This window comes from Peromyscus californicus, unplaced genomic scaffold, assembly GCF_007827085.1.
Source record: "Peromyscus californicus insignis strain IS unplaced genomic scaffold, ASM782708v3 Scaffold_10__1_contigs__length_136768540, whole genome shotgun sequence".
Classification (NCBI taxonomy): domain Eukaryota; kingdom Metazoa; phylum Chordata; class Mammalia; order Rodentia; family Cricetidae; genus Peromyscus; species Peromyscus californicus.
The window spans coordinates 4,939,979-4,962,311 of record NW_026294391.1 but is presented as its reverse complement, the minus strand read 5'-3'; the positions used below and the strand labels follow the sequence as shown (position 1 = coordinate 4,962,311).

General features: G+C 41.8%; 1 protein-coding gene across 2 annotated transcripts in view; it reads right to left on the bottom strand.

Moving 5' to 3' along the window:
- Ndp (norrin cystine knot growth factor NDP) overlaps nt 1–21,150 on the bottom strand; it is a 28,298-nt gene extending 7,148 nt beyond the window's left edge. Inside the window, exons 1-2 of one of the 2 annotated variants that reach the window (XM_052736517.1) lie at nt 20,837–21,150; nt 6,086–6,460 (exon numbers count right to left, since the gene is read on the bottom strand). In XM_052736517.1, coding sequence (XP_052592477.1) covers nt 6,086–6,253 — 168 coding nt within the window. In that variant the 5' untranslated portion in view covers nt 6,254–6,460; nt 20,837–21,150. The remainder of the gene's footprint in view (nt 1–6,085; nt 6,461–20,836) is intronic. The other variant, XM_052736446.1, reaches the window with a different exon arrangement.
- Between the last annotated feature and the right edge of the window lie 1,183 nt (nt 21,151–22,333).

The following is a 22,333-nucleotide window of genomic DNA, read 5'->3' as shown; positions in this document are numbered from 1 at the left end:
TTATACCTTAAAGAGGTACCAGTCATTTACACAATTTACGTCAGCATCTTCAGAGTTATTTAGAGCAAATTCACCCTGACTCTCTCCATTTCCAAAGGTTTGGGCTTCTGTGTCAGAGCTTTCGTGTTCTTTATAGCAATACTCTATTACGCCTCTAATTAAGGGGCTGGAGAGATGATTCTGTGGTTAAGACCACTTGCTGGTCTTAAAGAGGACCTGGATTTGTTCCCAGAACCTACATCACATGGTTCACAACAGCTTGTAACTCCAGTTCCAGGGAGGTCCAACACCTGGTCTTCTTAGACACCTGCATCTATCTATGTGGTACACATATAGATAAACAGGCACACACATACACATAAAATAAAAATAGATTAATCTAAAAATGAAAGAATCTGCTAAAAAGTATTAAAATTATCCTCAGAAAACATACATACCAAACATTTTGCATACAGCTTAAGGAGATGGGCAAAAAGCTCCTTTGATTATTATTTTTTTAAGACTAGAGGTAAGGAACTCAGGGGGATATTTCCAAAGTAATACCTTTCCCCTAAAAAGGAAGCCTGGAGGTTCCCTATGGGAGCCTATGTGTATTCACACTGGAAAGCACTTTAGGTGTGGGCATATTCCTAAACACACTGAGCATAAGGAAGAGATTCCCAAACATGTCAGTTTAAGATCATAGTTCAAGAAGGAAAGATGCTGAACACATCCCTTGGCATGCCCAGGTCAAAGCCATCAATTGCATGTTCAAGGAGATAAAGTGATGAGCAAGAACTCTTCTGGCCATGGTTAGTTTGAATTATAACAGTGGGCAGGTGGACTCACTTGCTCTGTTTTCCCAAAAAGTTTGAGCTAAGCCCAAAGAAAAGATATTTTGAATGTATGTTAAGACAGGAGTTAGCTCCACAAAGATAAAGGGCAGCTCACATCATTCAAAGATCCTGGAATCCTAGGGGTGGAAGGCATGAGTGAGGTGGGGCAAGGCAGCTTGATTCCTGGTGACATATAACCTTATAATATTTTGCTAATTAGCATTTAATATTAAATACTCACTAGAGATGATCTCTGACATCATCCTATGGGGCAAAATTAAACATCCGAGGATAAAGGGATAATGGCTGGCACATCTTTCCAAAATCAGGCAAAGATAACTCCTGATAGTTAAAGATTACTAACATCATTAGTTAGTCAGCACCTACCATGGCTGTCCCAGATGTCAAATACTTTCAGTCTTTTAAGTGTTCTCATCATCCACTCTTGCTCCAGTCAAAGTCATGCTTAACTATTTAAGAGTCCATGGAACTGCCCTCAGTTCTTCTGCCTCCTGCCTCTGTGCATGTTTTTACTCTCCCAGGAAAGTCATTTTCACTTGGTTCTGTCTAATGAAATCCTTCCTATATCTTGTCTGTGTGCCTCCTCCTCCAAATGCTGAGACAATTAAGATTTTGATGTTCTCAGTACACACACACCAGAGAGAGAGAGAGAGAGAGAGAGAGAGAGAGAGAGAGAGAGAGAGAGAGAGAGAGAGAGAGAGGAGAGAGCAAATCCACCTTTATAATGAGAACTTAACATGCCTGGAAACATTCCTTTCTACTATTTTAACCTTCTAAATAATGTTTTATGACTTTGAGATGGGTATGTCTTTCTTCCAGATGACCTCAGTATATATACCAGGAACAAGACCCATCCACACCTTCTCTCACCAGCAAGATCAAGACGTGACTGTTCAGCTCATTTCTAGGAACCCAGGTCAATATTCAAAGGGTCTGTGCCAGGCTGAGGTCAACAACAAAATGACACCCAGGGGAACAAAGTAGCATAGGGGTGGTGAGATTTGCTGTCTGTTACTGTCACACAAGCCATAAATCAAACAGATATGAAGAGGCATTTGCATGCAGAACATTTCCTTTTCCTATATCCTGTTGAAGCATTATGAGGTGAGGGGTAAAAATTTCTTTGTCTTCTTCCCATTTTATTTTTGTCTCTAGCAACTTTCAGGATGTCTACACATACTAGGCATCAATAAAAAATTTGTTCTTATTTTAAAAATCAAGCCACATCTCTCAAGTGATCAATTGTGTTATAAACTCTATATCTTAACTCCCACATTTTTTCCTATGAGCTTCTTGGGCAGCAACAGAAGATGACTTGGGGATTCTAACAGTTCTTTCCCAATCCTGCAGCTTGGTCCTTGACACAGGAAACCTTCTCTCTGGGAATTTTTACAGCCTTTGTCTCCTTCTTTCCTCATAACCTACTGTCTCATCTTGCCCATAGTAGCTGCCCTTCACCCCACCCTTAGAAGCCGATTCTACTCCCTTACCTTGGACCACCATCTCCTACTTCTCAACAACTTGGACTTCGAATATCCATGGAGCCGGTTCGTGTTGCCAAGCCAGGTTCCTGAAAACCCAAGCCTGGTCAGGAGTCAGAACTCATCCCTGCACCTCCTCCACTCACCTGAGTCTGCTCCTGTTTTAGCCTCGCTCTTAGCACCCAACACAGAGGCTTAGGTTTACTTTGCTCTTCTGCTCTTCCCCACCCCTCCCATGTCCAGCAGAGCCATAGGGAGGTTCACTTTCCTAATCCTTTAAGGCTGCAGGGATCCCAGCAGTTACTGAAGTCTTAGTAGTGACTGAAATAGAAAAGTGGCTTGACACACCTGTCTAGCTTACAACTTCATCATCAGGATCATAACAGCATTTATTAAATGTCTGTTATATGGCAAGCACTATGCTAGCTGATTTACAAATGTGGCCATACATGTCCATGCCCTTGGCCAAACAACTCCTTTTGCAGAGGAGGAAACGGAGGCACAAAACAATAATTTGGCTTTCCTGAAATCACCCATTTGGAAAGCTGTGAATAGAGAACTGGAAACCAGATCTCTGCTGCCTTGAGACCTGGGGTGCCTTAGTGTCCTTCAACATTTTCCAGACAGCCCATTGCCTCCAGCTGCAGACCTTCAGCTTGTTTGCTTTACGGGCCTTTATGAAGAATTTTAGGGAAATGTGATTTCTTGGGAAGAGGGAAAATGAACCTGACACTCCCAGGGCCTTTTGGACCCATCACTAACAAAGTCACCAGGTATAATCTAAACAGTGACCACTCTGCCTTTCTTGGCAGGTCAGTCTTTTCTGTCTGAGTCTATCTTAGTTCTTCCCTGAATTGCTAGAAGAGTGACAGGAACCTAAAACTGGCCAAATACAAGTTGAGGGCCATAGTGAACAAAGCATCCCACTAAAGGTGTCCAGAAAAGAAAGCTTTATCTACTATTTCTTATTTTTCTAGGAAAAATTGCAAGATATGAATCATTAATATATATATATATATATATATATATATATATATATATATATATATATATATAGAGAGAGAGAGAGAGAGAGAGAGAGAGAGAGAGAGAGAGAAGTGACTGACACAGGTTAGGTGTTCAAGCCAGTGCCTTCCCTTCCTTGGGCCACATGTAGATTCTGTAGGCCAGACACACTGTATCTATCTAAGTCAAGAGCATTATCTGGTAGGCAAAGAGTGGTCATATGTCCAGAAAATAGTGGCCTTAAAAATATTTGTAGAGATATAAAATCTGCCCCAGTCCCTTCTTTCCAGACATAGGCTAAATGTTTTTATGCCAAGTCTCTGAAGGAAAAAGCTTCATCAGATGAGATTCATTAGAGGGAATATCAGTCTGAGTTTGTAAAAGTTAAGAACTATAGAATATTTCCAAATGAAAATCATTTTCTTCCTCAATGCATAAAGAAAATTTAATCCAGAAATGGTCTGGTAGCTGAAACTCTGCCAGGCGTATTTTTGTGGCCAAGGAAGGAAGGTTAATAATTACAAGCAGCATTTACATAAAACCATTGCTGTATTTGGGGTCATTTGGGATGTTTGAAAACAGATTGTTCCCATGAAATGACAAACATTTCTTCTATTACCACAGTTTTACACTGCTGTTCACTGTGGCATTCTGGAAGAAGCCAAGGGGAACACTCAGCTAAAAGCTGCTTCTCAGAGTCCTGCTCAAATCCTGTGAGTTTGAGTTAACGGCATTTCTTCCTTGACTCTTGCCCTCTTAGGTTACCATGCTAAGACAGTCTTCCATTATTTTGTCTAGTCTTTCTAGATTATCTTCAATTTTTCTTTTGGTTTTGGAGATGGAACCAAGGGCCCCACACATGCTAGGCAAGTGCTCTACCGTTGAATTCCACCCCAGCCCACTTTCAATTTTTTATAGATGCTATTATTTTCTATAATCCTTCCTTTCACCACAATGACACTTTCTTAAATTTGAATTATTTTTCTCTCTCTCTTTTTTAAAGAAACATGATTATAAAGGACAGCTCAACAAAGGAAGAAATCATCCATGAACTAACAAACACGAAATATCAGTGCTGTCTCTTCTGAAGCAATTTCTGAGCAATTGTGGCTATAAAAATGTTTCTCATCTCTTTTCCTCACAGTTTTTTTAAGTTATCGTTGCTGTTTTTTGTGCCTCTATGGTGCTGAAATGACCTCTAAGTAAGTGTGTCCCCTCAACCCCAACCTGCTCCATCAGCTCCCACTCTCTCTCAGTTTTCAAGAAGAAATCTTAGCAAACTGTATGCTCGCCACCTAATTGTTTCTCTTCAGTTTTGTTCCTCAAGTATAAACAAGATCCAGGATATTTTCTCAAGTGGAAAAAAAAATCTCTATTTCTTTTGCTACAGTCCGAGGTCTTATTAATATAATGGTGAAATTGATTTAACTCAAATTTTGATCCCCTCAAACTGAAATAAGGAATCTTCCTTGGGCTACAACTACATAAGTTATGGAAAATGTAAAAGCAGACATGCTTTGAAATGGAGGGTGGAGAGATTGATTTCTATGACCTTAATTCTAGTGGTTTATATTATTTTGAAAATTCTTAATTATACGGGTAATTTTAAAAATACTTAACATATGAGAATGTTTAAATGGGTTTTGTTGTTGTTGTTTTAGTCTCAGGACTAAAGTGAAATTCCTTTGAGGTTGAGCTAAACAAAGTCTTATTTACTAAGTGTGGACACATTTAGTGCATGTGACTGGAGCAATGATAGTCATGAGAACTTTCATTTGGAATCCATTCCATCCTACACTGTGCCTCCCTTCTGGGTGGTCTATGTGGCAGCCACTCTTGGTGGTCTTTCAGTGTGGTATGACTTTGCACACCTCTTCTCAGCACTGAGACATAGATGACCTGTGTAAGAAGCACTCCACCCACCGCAATAAGAAAAAACTGCTAAGCAAACGAAAAATGATAAACAATCGAATTGTCGTCCTCAGTTCTGGAGTCATTTTAACATAAATGTGGCACATGGAGGAAGGTTTAGACCACACAACTGGTTCTTGGGTAGTTCAGAAAACTGTCTGAAGAGCCTCCAAGAATGTGTTCCGCTGTTAAATTATATTCAACTTCTTCCCCTTCTTTTTGTTGTTGATGCAGGTAGAAGGAATTATGGTAACTTGGAGGCTCCATTTTTCTTGCTTCTTTTTGCACATGTGTGTGAGATGTGTGATGAGTGTGTGCATGTTTCTGCACATGTGTGTATGTGTACGGAGGTGATTATGGTGGTCAGAGATTGATGGATGGTTTGGTCTTCAGTTGCTCCCTTACTTTTAAAGACACAATCTCTCATTGAACCTGGAGCTCATTTGCTGGACTAGCCAGCCTGCCCCATTGGTTCTCCTGTCTTTGCTTCCTCAGCCTTGGGATTAGAGATGTGTACCCCCATGCCAGGCTCTTCTACATGGGTGCTGGGGATCCTAACTGAGGGCCTCACTTTACCCACTGAGCCCCATTCCCAGCCCCTGTTTTTCTTTATTGAAAATGAATATTTTTGCTCATAAATTTCCCAGTCAGGGACACAAGAAACCCCAACAACAGGATAAGCATGCACATGTTCCATAGACAGACATAGAAATGCAAAGCATACTGGGAAAACCCGTCACAGAGCTACAGTTTGGGCTCTGGCTCCATCACCTGACAAGAAAATACAGCTTCTCTTCTGAAAATGAGGGGAGGGATATCCTCTTAATGACTTTGGAGTGACCTTGACCTTACCTTTGAGCTACACTTGTACAATGGGTGACTGATAGAATCGACATAATGGTGTCTCATGCAGCGTTGAGAGTCCATCAGGAAGGAGCTGTCTGTTTTGGTGTCTGTATCTCCCATTATGGCCAGCAGGGAGAGCATAGAAATGGATGCAGCTAGTACATGACTTCTCATTGTTGTAAGGGGAAACTTCTCCAGAAGAACAGCAGAGGGAGACAGAGGACAACAGATTGGAAATGCTGTCACCACCTAGGATCCAGTTCCTTTCGAGGCCAGGGCAGGATGGGGCTGTCGCTTTCTGGTTGTCATTGTCCTTTGTATGCTGGAGTTCTGTGTTGCTCCTTTCACTTGTAACCAATTGCCACAGTATCTGCCGCACAGCTGGAATGAGAGCAGAAATTATTTTCCCCAGAAATATTTCCCCAGAAATATGGATGCAACACAAGAGATATGAAGTCAAACATTTCCATGTCATTTGGGGTGAAGAGTATTGGTTTCTGGAGCCTCATTAGTTAATGCTGTCATCCATTTCATACCCCCTGACCTTAGTGTTTCTGCTACATATTTATGACCATTTGGAAATGGACATGACGGTTGAGTGGAAGCATATGTTGACTTTAATTGATAGAGTCTATGTGCCTAAGAGCAAGAATAGTTTGAGCCCATGATATAGATTAAAAATACATGGTTCTGACCACAGCATAACTAAATTGGGTGGTCTCATCTTTGTCCTTGGCTGGCAGGGCAGGAGGGTTTATTCAGATTCTCTCAAAGCTTTGGTATCAACATCAGCTTACAGGGCTAGGGAGGAGGAAGGTCAGTGCTAATGAACACAGGCCATGGCCCGAGGGAGTACATTTTCCATTCTATACCCACCCACCTAATTTTCCATTGCTGTACTCTGGGCTCATCCTGTTTTTGTTTTAAGTCCTTGCCACCCAGCATCAGTGGCCAACTGCATCTGAAACCCACATTATGATCACTGGTCTCCAGCGTGGCTAAGGCAATACATGTGTATTTCCCAATGGAGTCACACATTTCTGCACAACCTTTGTAGCTTAAGCCCACAGCGTAATTTGAAAAATGGTCATTGGAGCAGAGACTTACCATTAAAGTGAGACTATGTTGGACTGATTTTCCTAAAATTTGCTTTGTTCTTTTAGCCATACCTCCTGGTAAGGGACTGGAGTTCAGCAATCTACTAAAATTACCTCACTGATGCTTTTCATTATACAAGAAGACACAGAATATCAAAAATATTTTCAAACATTTGAGGAAATTGAGAGAACCTGACTGTACATACCAAACCAAAGGAATGGAGTAATTAAAGCTTCAGAAAAACTTTCAAAGATATTTTAGATCAAAGTTTGATTGTTTGTTCAGAGTGCAAGCATGTTCTTCATGAACAGTCTGAATAAGCAGTGTAAAGTGTTGATGTGATCAAGATAAGAAGTTCAAGGTGCTATGAGTCAATTCATTTGATGCAATAGAGTGTGGGCTCAGACCCACTTAACTGCAATTAGACAACTTGCAAGTGTGAGGTGGGGCATTCTGAGTGGAAAGGGGTGTGGCAACAGGACCATCTCAGAGCAGGGCAAAGGCTAAGAGCCTGTGTCTCTAGGAAGTTTAATAAATTGCAGGAAGGACATGGACCAATGAGAGGAACCACCTGGAGTAAGTCATGGCCCAACCATTAATCAGCTGTGGCATCTTGCACAGCTCACTTAAATTCTTCCAGTCCGTTTCCTCACCTATAGGATAGAAGTATCAAGAGCAACAGCGTATACGTGGTTCCCTCCTTCTCTAAAATGCCAGCATTGAATAGCAATGGATTTGGCTACCACCATTTCAATATGCCAAGGATAATCCTAAAGATGGGAAGAGCCTGCGGATAGCTTTGCACCGCTTTCCATTTTGTGCATGTTCATGGGGACCTCTCTTTAAAATGGATCAAACCTATGCTCAAATATTTCAAGGGGCCAAGGCTGCAGAAAAATGTTTTTTTCTTACTGAAAATAGATTTTTTTCATACAACATATTCTGATTGCAATCTCCCCTCCCCCAACTCCTCCCAGATCTTGGCCACCTTCTCACCCACCCCAAACCACACCCTTTCTTGTTCTCATTAGAAAACAAACAAGCACCTAAAAAATAATGATGAAATAAAAACAAACAAAGCAGAATAGAACAAAACAAACAAATGAGGGGAAAGAGCCAAAGAAAATGCACAAGAACGCAGACATACACATTTGCATACACAGAGATCTCATTAAAAACACAAACCTGGAAATCTAATGGAAAAAAAAGCTCAAAGCATTGTGAGACAAAACAAACTTCAAAAAATGCCATTGAGTTCATTTTGTGCTGGCCATCTACTGCTGGGGCCTGCAATTAAGTGTGGTTTGTATACCCAGTGAGACTCCTTTGGAGAAAATGCATTCTTTATTTGAGGAGGTTATCAATTGTAGATAGCTTCTGGGTTAGAGATGTGGGCTGTGTCTATGTGCCAGTGCTGAGCACCAGGGAACCACCTGTGCTGGGGACAGATAGGAACTTTCATATGAGTGCTGGGGGTCTATACTCACTGGGGTGCTCACGTTTGAGCAGCAGATACTCTACTGACTGAAGCATATATCCTCAGCCCTGAGAACTGGTTTGTTTTCTTGAAGTGATGAACTGAACCCAAAAGTAGTTAAAAAGGACAAAAGAGGACTGGAGAGATGGCTCAGCAGTTAGAAACACTGACTACTCTTCCCAAGGACCCAGGTTCCACTTTGGGCACCCATGGGGTGGGGGGGTTCACAACCTTCTGTAACTCCAGTCTCAGTGAATCTGATGCTCTCTTCTGCCCTCCTTGGGCACCAGGCACACAAGTGATGCACAGACACACAATCAGGCAAAACACCCAGACACATAAAATAAAAAAATAGAAAAATTAAAAATGATAGAAAAATAACAAAGGAAATGTGGCTTTACCTCTAGTAGGAAGATTTTTGCTTTCAGTGCATTCATAATAGTCATGGCATTTTTTGTTTAGTTTTTCTATTAACACTGAACTAATGTTACAAGCAATGATAATAAACAGAATTCATCAAACCTTCAAAATGCAAGGGTAAGATCTTTACAGTGGAACACTGATATTTGGTTTATTATTATTATTATTATTATTATTATTATTATTATTATTATTGGTAGAAGTCTTTTAGATTTATTTATTTTTAGTTTATTTTATGTATATGAATATTTTGCCTACATGCACATACGTACATTAAGTGCATGCCCCATGCATGAGAAGATCAGAAGACATCATCAAATGCTTTAGAACTGAAGTTATTTATTAGGGAGAGCCATGATGTGGGTGCTGGGATTGGAATCCAGGTCCTCTGCAAGAACAAGTGTTCTTAATAACTGAATCATCTCTCCAGCTCTACAATTTGTTTTTTTTTTGTTTGTTTGTTTGTTTTGATACAGACTCTCACTGTGTAGACCTCTTGAGATCTCAAGGTATCCTGAAATTGCAGGCCTGTACCACAATACAGGCTGAGATTCCTGTTGCATTTTGTTTTGCTTTAACTGTGCAAATGAGCCAGCACTGCTGTGCTGAAGAAGAGTTTATGAAAATAAAGCTCAAAAACTAAGAACCACTGAGTCAAGACCTGGTGTACACAGACCAGGATCTTCAGTGTGAGCAGGGACTTTCAAAGAGGAACATGGGGAATTAAGAAAATTTGTACCACCACAAGATTCCTTTTCTGCCAGACTAGGATATCTCGGCTTTAAGGGAGCTTCTCAAATTTTCTTGAAACTAAATTAATTCATTTGTCCCTTTTATTTTAAACTATATGTAACAAACTCAAATGGTGATTATCAGGATTTAGGACCTCAGCCAGCCAAGCCATGATGAGTAGAACAACAGAACTACAGTAGTCCCGTGTCTTCTTCGTGTTACGTGCTTTGGTGCAGTCTCTGAGACCTGACTTTGGCCAGAGGACAGATTTGGCCCGTGTTCTCCTGACTGCAGTGCAGAGCCTTTGCAGCAGGAGAAGCACGTAGGCCAGCACGGCTGCCTTCGGAGCTACCTTCCCAAAGCTCCCAGTGGAAAAGAACAACTGGTGCCCAGATTCCCACCTGTCAGCCTCGTTGAAATAGCAGAGCAGCCTCTGGGTGAGAGATGGTGCTGTGCCACGGAGCAGCTCACTCTTGGGGTGACCTTCCGCCTGGCAGAGAGCAAAGCACTGCCTTTGCACAAGTGACTCCAGCCGCAGGCTAAGACAAAGGTCATGTGCCAAGAGCAGCCTTGGTTTTGCCCTACTTCTGAGGCAAAGGAGGGCAGTGTTTCCATATCTATGTTCCTCCTGAGCTGCTTTCAGTACCAAAATAGGCAGGTGTTCTTTTCCTGGTTTCTTTCAACAAACATTTATTTATTCAACATACATATTCATTCACTGAGCACCTACCATGGGCCTCCTTTTACTCTAGAAGATAAAATGGAAGGGTTAGGGGGTCAAGGGTGTGGCTCACAAGCCAAGTCCCAGGGTTAAATTCCCAGCACCAAAAGCATGTAAAAAAAGATAAAGATCGGAGAAAAAAATAGGTGCACTGCATTTATAAGTAAAGAAATGTTTTCTTTTATGAGTTGTTTTGTAAGTAAAGAGCTGTTGTTTTCCTGTTTACTTTTGGGGTCCCCTTGATATATCCCATTTACTAACTAATTGACATCCAGCATGCACAGCATCATCTCTGAGAAGATTTAGTGAAGCAAATAAAATATAATGACTTGGAAATGGACTCAGTGTATCACACAGAAATATTTATTATTTATTGTATTTTTTTTTTTTGAGACCAGGTCTCTATATGTAGCCCTGGCTGTCCTGGAACTCTCTCTGTAGACCAAGCTGGCCTTGAGCTCACAAAGATCCACCTGCATCGGCTTCCAGGGCACTGGGGTTAAAAGTGTGAAACACCACTCCCAGTTATTTGTTGTAATTAAAAAAAATCTTCTGAGTCAGGAATAAGGTAAAGACTGCAATACAGGGAAGCATAGAAATTATTTTTAAAAAGGAGAATTAAAACTGTAAAGATGGAAGAAAGCTTGCTACTAGATAATACTTCATACAAGGATTGGAAAAACAAATTCTGAGTCTTATTCAAGGTGCAAAGTGCTAAGGAGCCACTTCCCAGGAACCCAAAGAACTCCAATAGGATCTAGCCAATGAGATGCCCTGGAGAATAATTCAGTCACTTCTTCCCAAGACCCTTCATTTATAAAGTGTAAACGGCATGTTTATAAATGGCTTAAGATTATTTCTATCTGGCTGCACAGGAGAAGCAGCCAAAAAGCCAAGCCTGGGCTGACCCTGAAGCAGTGGTACTTGATGGAAAAGATGCAAAGTCCCCGGGAATCTCTAAGGATGTAGCCATAAGGTCAATGGGGAAAGAGTGTGGCTCTTGCTCCCTTCATCTCAGCGTGTCTGTTCTATAGTAGGAGGCAGTGGCCACCTCCATAGTGCTACCTTAGATGAAAGAAGGTAATATTATTGCAGTTCAGTAATAGTCCTCCATTCTATTATAGGACATTGTGTTCTTCCCACAGTGTGACTAGCCATCTGTGACAGAGCTCTACAACAGCAGGTAAGTAAGGGGAGGAAGTGATGGAAGAAGAGGACAGGGAAAGCAACAGTAGAGGAGGAATAGAGCTAGGGGAAGAAGCAATACATCATAACCCCTGTAGCTAAGGGTGCTCAGACAAAGACCTGAGAATAGATATAACTTGGTGGGGGACAGCAATGAGTCAACTGTCAAATGGACCCCACCTGCTCATGTGTGTATGCGTGCATGAATGCGTGTGCGCTTGCATGCTTCCATTCGTGCCTCTCTCTCTCTCTCTCTCTCTCTCTCTCTCTCTCTCTCTCTCTCTCTCTCTCTCTCTCTCTCTCTCTCTCTGATTTGAATAGTTTCACTGCCTATGGAGGAATTGCAGTGGGAGGACTTGACCTTGTGCTTGACTGTAACTAAAACTCTTGACCTTTGAGACATTTGTGAGGAAAGAAAGCTTTCATTGTTATCCAGTCTCCCACTTACCTGAAACATCATGTTTCCTTCCCCAGGCCTTTGCTAACCTACGTTATTAGTGTTCTGTATCTCCGGATTATACATTCACTTGTCCGAAATACTGAGTAACCATTTCATTGCATTCTGAAACCTACAGAACACTTTGCTGTTTTCTGACCTAGTAGAAGGCAGGCTGATCTGAAGATTCTCAAGTTGCATCATGCCTTCCCATGACTGACTATGAGAGCTTTATCAAGTCATTTGTTTTCTCTAGGACTCAGTTTCCTTATATATAAAATAACTGAACTGGTTGTACTAGTTCACAGCTTTGTCCATTTTCAGTCATGTCTGTCTCTTCCCAAGCTTCTCAGACTATATAGCACTGCTCTGGGACTAGATACTCCCCCAAGAAATCTTACAGTAAGACTTCTTTTCTTCTTCAAGGAGTTAATGATCACTCAAGATTCCAAGAACATTCTAATGATGTGCCTGAGCCAAGAGGAGGCCAAGCTATTAGGATGTTCTCTTCCATGAGGCCATTTGGGTGGCCTGAAATAAAAATAGCCTCCAATATCCAATTGATTTGGTGATTGTGATTTACTAAGTGTAGTTCATAAATTATTAATATCCTGGTTTTATTTGTTTTTGTTTTGTTTTTTTTTTTTAGACAGTGTCTTGCTATATAACCCCAGACAGCCAGAATGAAATTCACTATGTAGACTAAGCTGACATTGAATTCTTGGGTAGGACTCCTTACCCAGCTCCCAGAATTCTAAGATTATAGGTATGTATCACCACACCAAGCCCATGCCTTGTTAAGAACAAGAAGCACTTGATGAATGTAGTTAACCAGTTTCTATTTTTCTTAAAATTCCCTTAAAATCTGTGCTATTTTGTTCCAGTGTCACCCAACACATCTATGAGAAGAGAACAGTTAAAGACAGTCACCCACTCTAGAGTTAAACTTCTTCCATTTGAGGACGGTGATGATACAGGCTGAATTCTACCTGCCAGTTACTTTCTAAGAATGTCCCACATTGGGCTGCAGGTTGGGCTACTAATGGCCATGTGCAGGGCTCTGGCCCAGGAGAGGAAAGGAGAGAAGGTTGAGTCTGCAAAGTCATCTTGAAGACGTGAATTAATAAGGTCTTGGGAGATCAAGAATAGGTCCCTCTGTTTGGTAAGGTACCTACAGAACCTCTATCCTAAGGAAGGGACAATCCTGAAGTCCTGGGCTGAGATTTGAGTTTAAAAGAATTGACCATAGAGTATGGCTGTGGGATCCTCTACTAGGCATTTGTAAACTTTTATAGTTTCCATGAAAAGACTAATTCTGAGTTCTTAACAGTTGATGTAACTAATTGACTTCTAGACTATAAATTCCCCACAAATTGGAAATTATTACCAGAGTATTGGGAAGCACATTTATGTTGAAATCTTTTTCTCTGGGGGTTTGGATTATTTCTGCAAATCTAGACACTAGACTATGAACTGTGACTGATATGGTGATGAGCTGTCAAAAAATGCTCAACGGTAGTCTTTCTATGGTGTCACAAATCACCAGTGGCTCTGAACTCCGAGCTCTGTTCTATTCTTTCATCCACACAGAATAAAAATAAGAAGAGTGGGGTTGGTCTGGGTATGTAGCTCAATTGGTAGTGTATATAAAGCCCTGGGGACAATATAAACTGGGCATGGTGGTGCATGTCTAGGATCCCAGCACTCAGGAGGCAGGGGCAAGAGGATGAGAAGTTAAAATTATCCTCAGCTACATAGTGAGTTCAAGACCATTCTGGGCTATATCCTGCTTTAAAAAGAAACAACAAAAAGCAGCATAGACTCCTCAGCAGTAACAGAAGAACAGGAGAAATGATTCTGGATGCCCCAAATCTGCCACAGCTCTTTCAATTTTTTCAAGAAGGGAAGGTTTCACTTTATTTTACCTACTCCCTCCTAAAGAAGTGAGATCCAAGCCAGAATAAAAGTGAGTAGTGAGATACAAGCTACTACTCACCTTGCTAAGATTCAGAGTTTTGAGAAACCCAACCCAGAGGACATAGTCTTGCTAATGATACATATCTCTTCCTGTAGAAAAGATAAGGTGTTTTGGGACCCATGTGCAATACTTGCCATTCCCTGACTGCTGTGGCATGGCCTTAGGAGAAAGGCGATGACCAGTCCTAAGTCAGTCGCAGCTCCTTTTCACCCTGAAGTCAAATGAGTGTCTTGGCTTTTCTTCAAAGTGTCTAGTAAAGTGTTTCAAAAGCTGCATTGCAATCTCCTCACACAGAAAGCACATTATGGAATGGTGGAGAGTGATCTCACCTAACAGTTGGAGGGTCCTCAGTAAGGAATGGCTCCCAAACGATAAGAGCCCCTCTGTCTTTTCATTGCTCATGCAATTTGCCTTTCCTGCTCCATGATGTAATTGAATACAAAATTCAAATCAGAACACTCCTGGATGCAGGCCTGCATGAAAAGGGATGAGGCTACCTAGCGCAAGCATCTTGTGAAAACCATGGATCCCTGTGCTGCTAACCATCCTGTAGTTGTCGGGCTGTGGGTTTTCTCATTGTCTTCTGTTTGGATTCAGCACTGCCAGTTCTCCTGTCAAAATTCATCTCTTCCGTCTTTGGACTCCAAATCTCAAAAGAAACATTCAAGTTTTGAAAAGGAGCTCATTTTCAGAATTGCGGCAGAGGAAGGGGATCACAGAAAGGTATCAATTCCTAATGTATCCCCTTGAGTTTTAAAGATAAGTTGGAAATTGATTAAAAATTGGGTTTCTTTGATTCATCACGTCAGTGTCAGGACTGTGTGTACCCACATTTTTACGTAAAGTTAAAGTTGACAATGGTTTTTACCTGGGAGTTTGACTATTTTTCAAGTAAGGAAGGAAGGCAATTTCAAACCTATTTCTGGGAGAGTGGGAGAAATGAAACTTTCCCTTTCTGAAACTGAGCTATTTGAAAGAACTGAATGGACAGTGGCCAAGTTTAACATCAAAAATAATCTTTTCCACTTTCTTTTGTTACTTCTTATTTTTATTCCCTATGAATGGAAGGATGAAAGGAGACTCCAGGTTCTGGCCTATTGTAGCTTTACTGTGCTAAAGAAAGATCACTCCTTAGCGTTTTCTGACAGTTGGTCCACTGTTGGTCTTAACTTGTTGCCCTCTCATTTTTAAAGGATACTACAATCGGTTGGATCATGGCTTAAAAGAAAAAGTTGGGATAAAGCCAGACCTTGGAAGAGAGCAAATTGTCTGAATAAGTCTTAGCTTTTGGGGAAAAAAGAAAATCTTATACCACACTACCAGTCAGCATTCATGTCCAGATTTTGACACGAGGATGAAATGGACCTCAATTGGATGAAATCCTGATTATAAGTACTCAGGATGTCTTGCCAACTGAACTAGCCCATTCTTTGAATCTTCTGAGTCAGCACTCTTTCTAACAGGAAAGTCATTGTTCCAGATTGTCAACTTCTTCTAGGCTGCTAGGTTCTAACAGCTAAAAATTGTCTAGGGAGTGGGACACTTAGTAATATATACCTAAGTACTAGGCTCATAGAAACTGATGAAGGAGATAGGGTGAATAGCCCCAAGCAAAATGTTGCCAGAGACATGAGAAGGCAGCTTTGCAAATGTGAGGGAACACAATGGCACCTGCACAATGGCAGTCTTCCTCCAAGACTGAAAATGCATGTGTGGAGGGGGAAGATTTTCACCAGACAATCTGTACAGCCTCGACAGCATGTACTCAGTCTAGTCCCAGCTTCTCCTGCATGTTGCCCACACATGGGAGTTGCTAAAGAATTCCACAGACTTTGCTTTCTCCTGGAATCAGAAAAGTTCCTGCTTGTTGACCTGATGGGTGAGGAGTGGGTACTACCAGCTGGAATGCTGCCACTGGCAGGGGCAGACAGGAAAACAGAAATGCTCTTAATGTCCTCCCAAAGAAAACCTTTGATGGGACAAAAGAGTGCTTGTATTTTTACCCTCTCTCTTCATGCTGCCAGGCTTCTTTAAATAGATCCTCCAGCCTAGGGACTTGTATGGAATAATTCATATTAAAACCCAAGAACTGACAGTGAAGGGTAGATGGGTCTCTGGTTCTCTCTCTGTCTCTGTCTCTCTGTCTCTGTCTCTGTCTCTCTCTGTCTCTCTCTGTCTTTCTCTCTCCTTGTCAAGCTAACAGGAAACAGCTCATTTTAATTCAGCTATGTTAGTTTTTTTTTTTCCTTTTGAGTCTTTTAATGAATTTTTAGTTAATTGGGAAAAGATACATGAAGCTTCCAGGGAATAAAAAAGAATAGGAAACTGCCTTGTGGTTCTCTTTAATACCTCTTGCTCCCACGTACATTAGCAGCATCTTTTTGGTATGTTGCACAATGAAGGTCTTAAATGGGAATCTCTAACTGAAAAGTCCAATTCCTTACACTTGAAACTCATGAATCAAACTGCTCTTCTGAGGTAAAGAGAAAGGAGGGGGGGGGGGGTTGTGAGAGAAAGTGAAAAAAGGGAGCGAGGAAGGAAGGAAGAAAGGAAAGAAGGAAGGAAAGAAGGAAGAGCTCCTTTCTCACCTCAAGCCCCACACATTTTCAGTGCACTCAACTCAGGAGGGATTTCTCAGTTCTCCCTTTCAGCAATGGGTTTAACGAGGCATCAAGCCTATGCTGGCCAAATTGAAAGTCCTGTTTCTCCTTCTTTCTGTCTGGGGAGGGGAGACAGGAGAGAAACTTGAGGAACCCGGAAGCAGGGCAGGGCCCAAAAGATCTAGGGATCTTTGTTCCAAGTCACTTGTCTCTCAGTCTGAAACAGAATAACCACATTTCTCTTAATGTGGGCCGAAGTGCATCCAGGCATTCCCATAGCACTCCCACCCCCAGGCCTTCGCCAGAGATGTCCGGGTCACTGTGATGGTATGCTTGTCTCTGCCAACCCGGGTCACTCCAGCCCCACTCTTGGCGAGCCACGTGGCTGCTCCTCTCTGTGAGTGGGTTCAGGCTCAGGGCTACAAAAAGCCCCCATATCCTATCGGCCCAGCAGAACCTGTGCCAAGAATGACATCCTGGGAATACTATGGAGATGAGGAGACCTCATGGGCTGTTCTCCCCAGATGGAACAGGACCCAGGCTGTCTGGAAAACAGACGGAGCAAACAGCAGCTCACAATGGAAGATCAGGCATAGGGAAAGGGGGCAGGCTGAGAGCAGCGGTGAACAAAAGAAAAGAAGCCACTTGCCACCCAGGAAGATTCCATGGTGTACAGGAGGAGGTGGTGGAGGAAGTACTTGCAGGAAACAAGTACCCAGACATGGCACTGCCAGTCTAACAGGATTCTTTTCTGTATTAGATTATGGGAAAGAAAGAGGGGAAATATATAGCCAGCCAGCTGTTCAATGGCTTACAACCTTGCTTTTATTGTCCGGGTAAGTTGGTGAGGTGGGGCATCAGAGGAATTCCAAACATACCATCCCAGAGAAATTTTAATATGCCCTACAGTGTCATACACGAAGAGGAAATGACAGCTGATGACAGCCAGGGCAGACCACAGCAATTTTGGGGCCCGGAGCTCACCCACCCTCCCATGACCCTTCTTCCCTCTCATTGTTCAGTGTTCACACTTCTTAGTCCTTCCACCTGCCTCTCCATGCCCTCTGTTCCTGCTGGCCGGGCAGGAGAGTGTTATTAAGTGACAGTCGGGGGAAAAAAGATGAACATGGGCACAAAGGCCAATGGCCAAGAATATGTAGCTTTCCTGGGATGAGTCAGGCACGGCAGAGGGTCAGAGGTCATCCAACCACCATACATTTTCGGCTAATAAGCACCAAAATCAAGGACACTGTAGATGCTGTCTTCAGGATTCCACCCCCCACCCCCAGGAACCTAACATGTGATGAAACACTAGACTAGCTTATTTGAAAGCAACACTGTGTGTGGCTCAGACAGAGACCTAGGTTTGGGGAACAACTTATCCCAGGGCCCTCTTAAATTTTGGCCAAGCCCAGTGGTCACTCACTCATTTCCTCAGTCTAGGGAATGGGACAAGTAACTGATGGGAGTGAGTGATCGCATCTTCCTCTGTGCATGTTTCCAATACAGTGATTCATCAAGTAGCCCTGCTGTCAGCTGCTGGGGAGGTGACTCACAGCCATCTCCTGATAGAAGTAGCTTACAGTTCCCTTCCTGAGGATACTCAGGAGAACTGAGGAAGGCTATGGTACTCTTTTTCTAGACTGCTTCTATCCCCACCCTGAGAAAAATCCAGACCGTATTAGCTGTGCAAGTGTGATACACTCAGGATCTGGTGCAAACAGCCAAAAGGGAGGAGAAGCCTTGATTAGAAATAGAAAACTTGTTGATAAGTATGTCAAGTAATCAAGAACACTAGCAGCTATTTGACATGATTCCTAAGAAGCAGAAAGTTCTTGTCCAATTACCCATTGGGAGAAGAACATACAGATCAAAAATAAAAGTGTGAGACAATGTCCCATTCACCTTTGTATCCATCAGGATAAGGACAGTGCAAATGCTTAATAAATATGTATTAAAAAGATGATGGAATGAATTATTACCCAGGAAGAACAATGGTACTGAAATTGTGAGTTCTCAAGACAACAACAGTCTCTGGCCACCATTGATGGTTATAATTCTGAGAAAGTCATTTTTCAAGGGCCCAGGAAAATAAATGAGTTGGAAATTGTTAAATGTATTGAAAAATGATTTATTTTTCCCTTGACAGTATCACTGGGACTCAAATTAAGACTGAGAACTCCACGGGCATATTTCCATCTGTGAGTGTCAGCTGCTTGATACACAGTGATAATAAGAAGGCCTCAGCCAGTTCTCCCATTACCTGAACCAAGTGTATTTTAAAAGAAATGATGCACAGCATTGTATTTGTGTTAAAAAACTCTCATATAATGGTCTGAATAACGGTTTAAGAAAATTGTTTTCAGCCACTTAAATGCTTTGCTAACAGCAGTAGTTTTTTTTTAAATTGTCATAAAATATTACAGCAATCCAATCCATATTATTTTTTTACAGCCTTTCTTGATTAGTGAACCAATTGTGAATTCACTTCTTTAAATGTCTTATTTTTATTCAACAATGCTCCTTAGGCTAGTTATTTGTGAAAAATCTCCATAAATTGTGTCCCCTGTTCCACAATGAAAGCTGGCCAACAGAACCCTGAAGTTCACTTTCAGGAGTAAAATTAATGAAAAGAAAGTGAGCAGATATTTGCATGAAGTCTAAATGCCATTTTGAGACAGTCTACAGGTCCTGATGTAGTTAGCTGACACCCACAGTCAACAGTACATTTGCAGCATCTCTGTGTTTCCACATGTACCTGGTAGCTAATGTTGTGTTGAAGCAATTTGTCATGTTGTATTTCTTAATTAAAACACACTAATATTAGAAATGTAGAGAAGCATGCTTTGCAACAACCATATCTGCTAGGAATGACAGTTACAAAGTATAAGGAATTCTCATCTTGCCAAATGATTGCTCTTCCCACCTGAATCTCAGCGGGTGGGGCAGGGGAGGAGCGAGAGAGAGAGAGAGAGAGAGAGAGAGAGAGAGAGAGAGAGAGAGAGAGAGAGAGAGAGAGAGAGAGAGAGAGAGAGAGAGAGAGAAAGGGAGGGAGGAGGGGGTGCTCTTTCACAGAGGCTTATCTGGGCTTGTCCATTACAATGAGCCTCAGTTACTGTGCTTTCTGAGTCATTAACATTCTGTACACAATCAAACTTCCCGTCCCTCAAGAGAGTTATGCCCGGGCCTCCTACAGCTCAATTGTTCATTTAATGAGAGAACTTGCATTCAGGAATTGGAAAGAACCCTCTGAATATTCCTCAGGTGTCTGTGGGAGTCATTCCTCCAGGTCCTGGTCCCTGTGCTGTCAGGAGCATCCTTTCTTGGTCACTTCTTGGACACATTGGATCGTTGGTCATGCTGCAGGGACAAACCGACTACTAAAAATAACCCCTTGCAATAAGGCCAAGGCAAACAGCATGCATTTCCTCAGACTTTTTGCCCAATCAAAATCGTACAGCAAACCCATCCTCATCTCTCCCGATACTTTTGAATGTATCCATGGAAGCAAAATCCCAACGCGGGATGGGAGAAGAGTGCAAAGGAGCAGTGTGACACTGAAAGCTAGGCATAAATGTTGCCTATTGTTTGAAGTCATTCTGAGCACTCCGGCACAGCCCTGGCAGGAGATCAGCCGCATACATAAGGAGTAATAAAAGTAAACAGTGCACGTTTAACCTCGCAGACTCGCCTGCGTTAATAGTGCCCCCATTGTAAGTGGGATGAAGGCGGTGGGGAAGATACGGGACTCCACAAATTCAAGTCAGCAACTGCTGTTCTCTATCCCCCTTCATGTTGTCACATAGAAGAATCATTTCAAAGTTACATCTAACTACGCAGAGTTTGAAAAGAAATCAATCTCAAAGATATTTTCGAGCTTCTCTGGGACGCTTCCTGCTCTGTCACAGACTCCAAACACCCGTTCATTTAAAACAAACAAACAAACAAAAAACCCACAAAGCTAACATGCTACAGATTAATGCAAATTAAAGTGATGCAAATTTAAGTGGCATTTAAAGGTTGTCTCTTTGTCTGCAAGAAGGATGAAAGGCTGAGTTTGGAAAGAAGTAACTTCCTAGGCAAGCCGGCAGCGCTTGTTTTCCTGCTTACCTTGGGGGAAACGCAGGGCTCCTTTCTTCTCAGACTTTTCTGAGAGCTAGAAAGAGGTCCTGTTACTTCCAAATGCTTTTGTTCTTCTGTCCCTCTGTCACATGGCTTGCCTTTTATATTTGCAACACACAAAAGTTAGGACTGTTGTTTAAGCGACCCAGGGAGAGAGAGGGAGAGAGAGAGAGGGAGAGAGAGAGGGAGAGAGAGAGGGAGAGGGAGAGAGAGAGGGAGAGTGTCAAATGGAAAAGTGCCATTGCAGGCATATATCAATCAGGCGTGTGGCCGCAACAGCACACTAGCAAATGGGAATACCACGGAAATGTTAGGCGCTCGTTATCGGGGACTCACAGCCTCTGCCCACTCACTGCTCGGCTCCTTTCCATGGAGCATCTTACGATGAGAACAACAGCATAGAACACGGAAGTTTTCTTTTCCCCTCTCCCCATTTTGTTTTTGTATTTGTACAATAGTAAGAGGCTAAATGAATATTTTGAGTTTAATTCTTTTGCAAGCATGTGGCTGCCATAAAGATGTGCAGTTGGCAATAGAGACACATGGTTTTGGAACTACAAAGACAGGGCGGCATTCTGCTTAACGATTCAGCAGCTGGCCAGGACGAAGCTGAAATGCTAAGGGAGGGAAAGATGGACATCAGCAATCTTTCTCAGGCTAAGCAGGAAAGCAAGTGCAAAAACGCTACCCTGTTTTAGCGTGATGTGCGTGGGTGGTGAGAGTTCTTTTTTTCCAAGTTGTTCATCCATTAAAGGATTTTTAGCAACACAAATGCAATTCAGCTCCCAGTGGCACTTTAATAAGTGCCTTCACTGACATCATTTGGAACAAAACTTTGTAATAGATTTTGAAACAAAGGGCAAAGCGTTTGGTCCGTGACTCCCTGAGACATGTGACGGTGTGACTAACAGGTAAGGCCAACCCACCACGTCACATTTAGTAGAAAAGGAACAAAGGTAAAGGATGTGTGGGGGTTAAGCACCTGTTGCTGAATAATACCCTGTTATGAGCTTTGGGACCAAACCCGGAAACATTTCATAAATCTTGCCCTTAAAATGCTTAAAGACAAAATTGTCAGCAATTTTGGAAAACTGAGGACAATACAAAGAACCATTTATAATTGTTTTTATGTCAGGTAGATTCAGACATAATAATTTATTTTATTAAATGATTTATAATAATAATAATAATTTATTTTACTAATACTGATGAAAACTTAAACCAAGGAAATAAAATGAACTCTAAGGTATTTTATTAAAATGTAACTATATCATAAACCTTAAGAAAAAATTTCTCTTGAGAGGTGTAGCCACCCAGCTGCTGATGCCCAAACCATCATATTATGCTACATATGATCATTTATTTTTCATCAATAAGTTGATAACCAAATTGTGATTTTTTTTCCTCCACAGAACCACTACTTCAAACAGCCATTGGTGTTTTATGACAGGCATGTAAATTTGTTCAGCTTTGCTTCAATCTTTT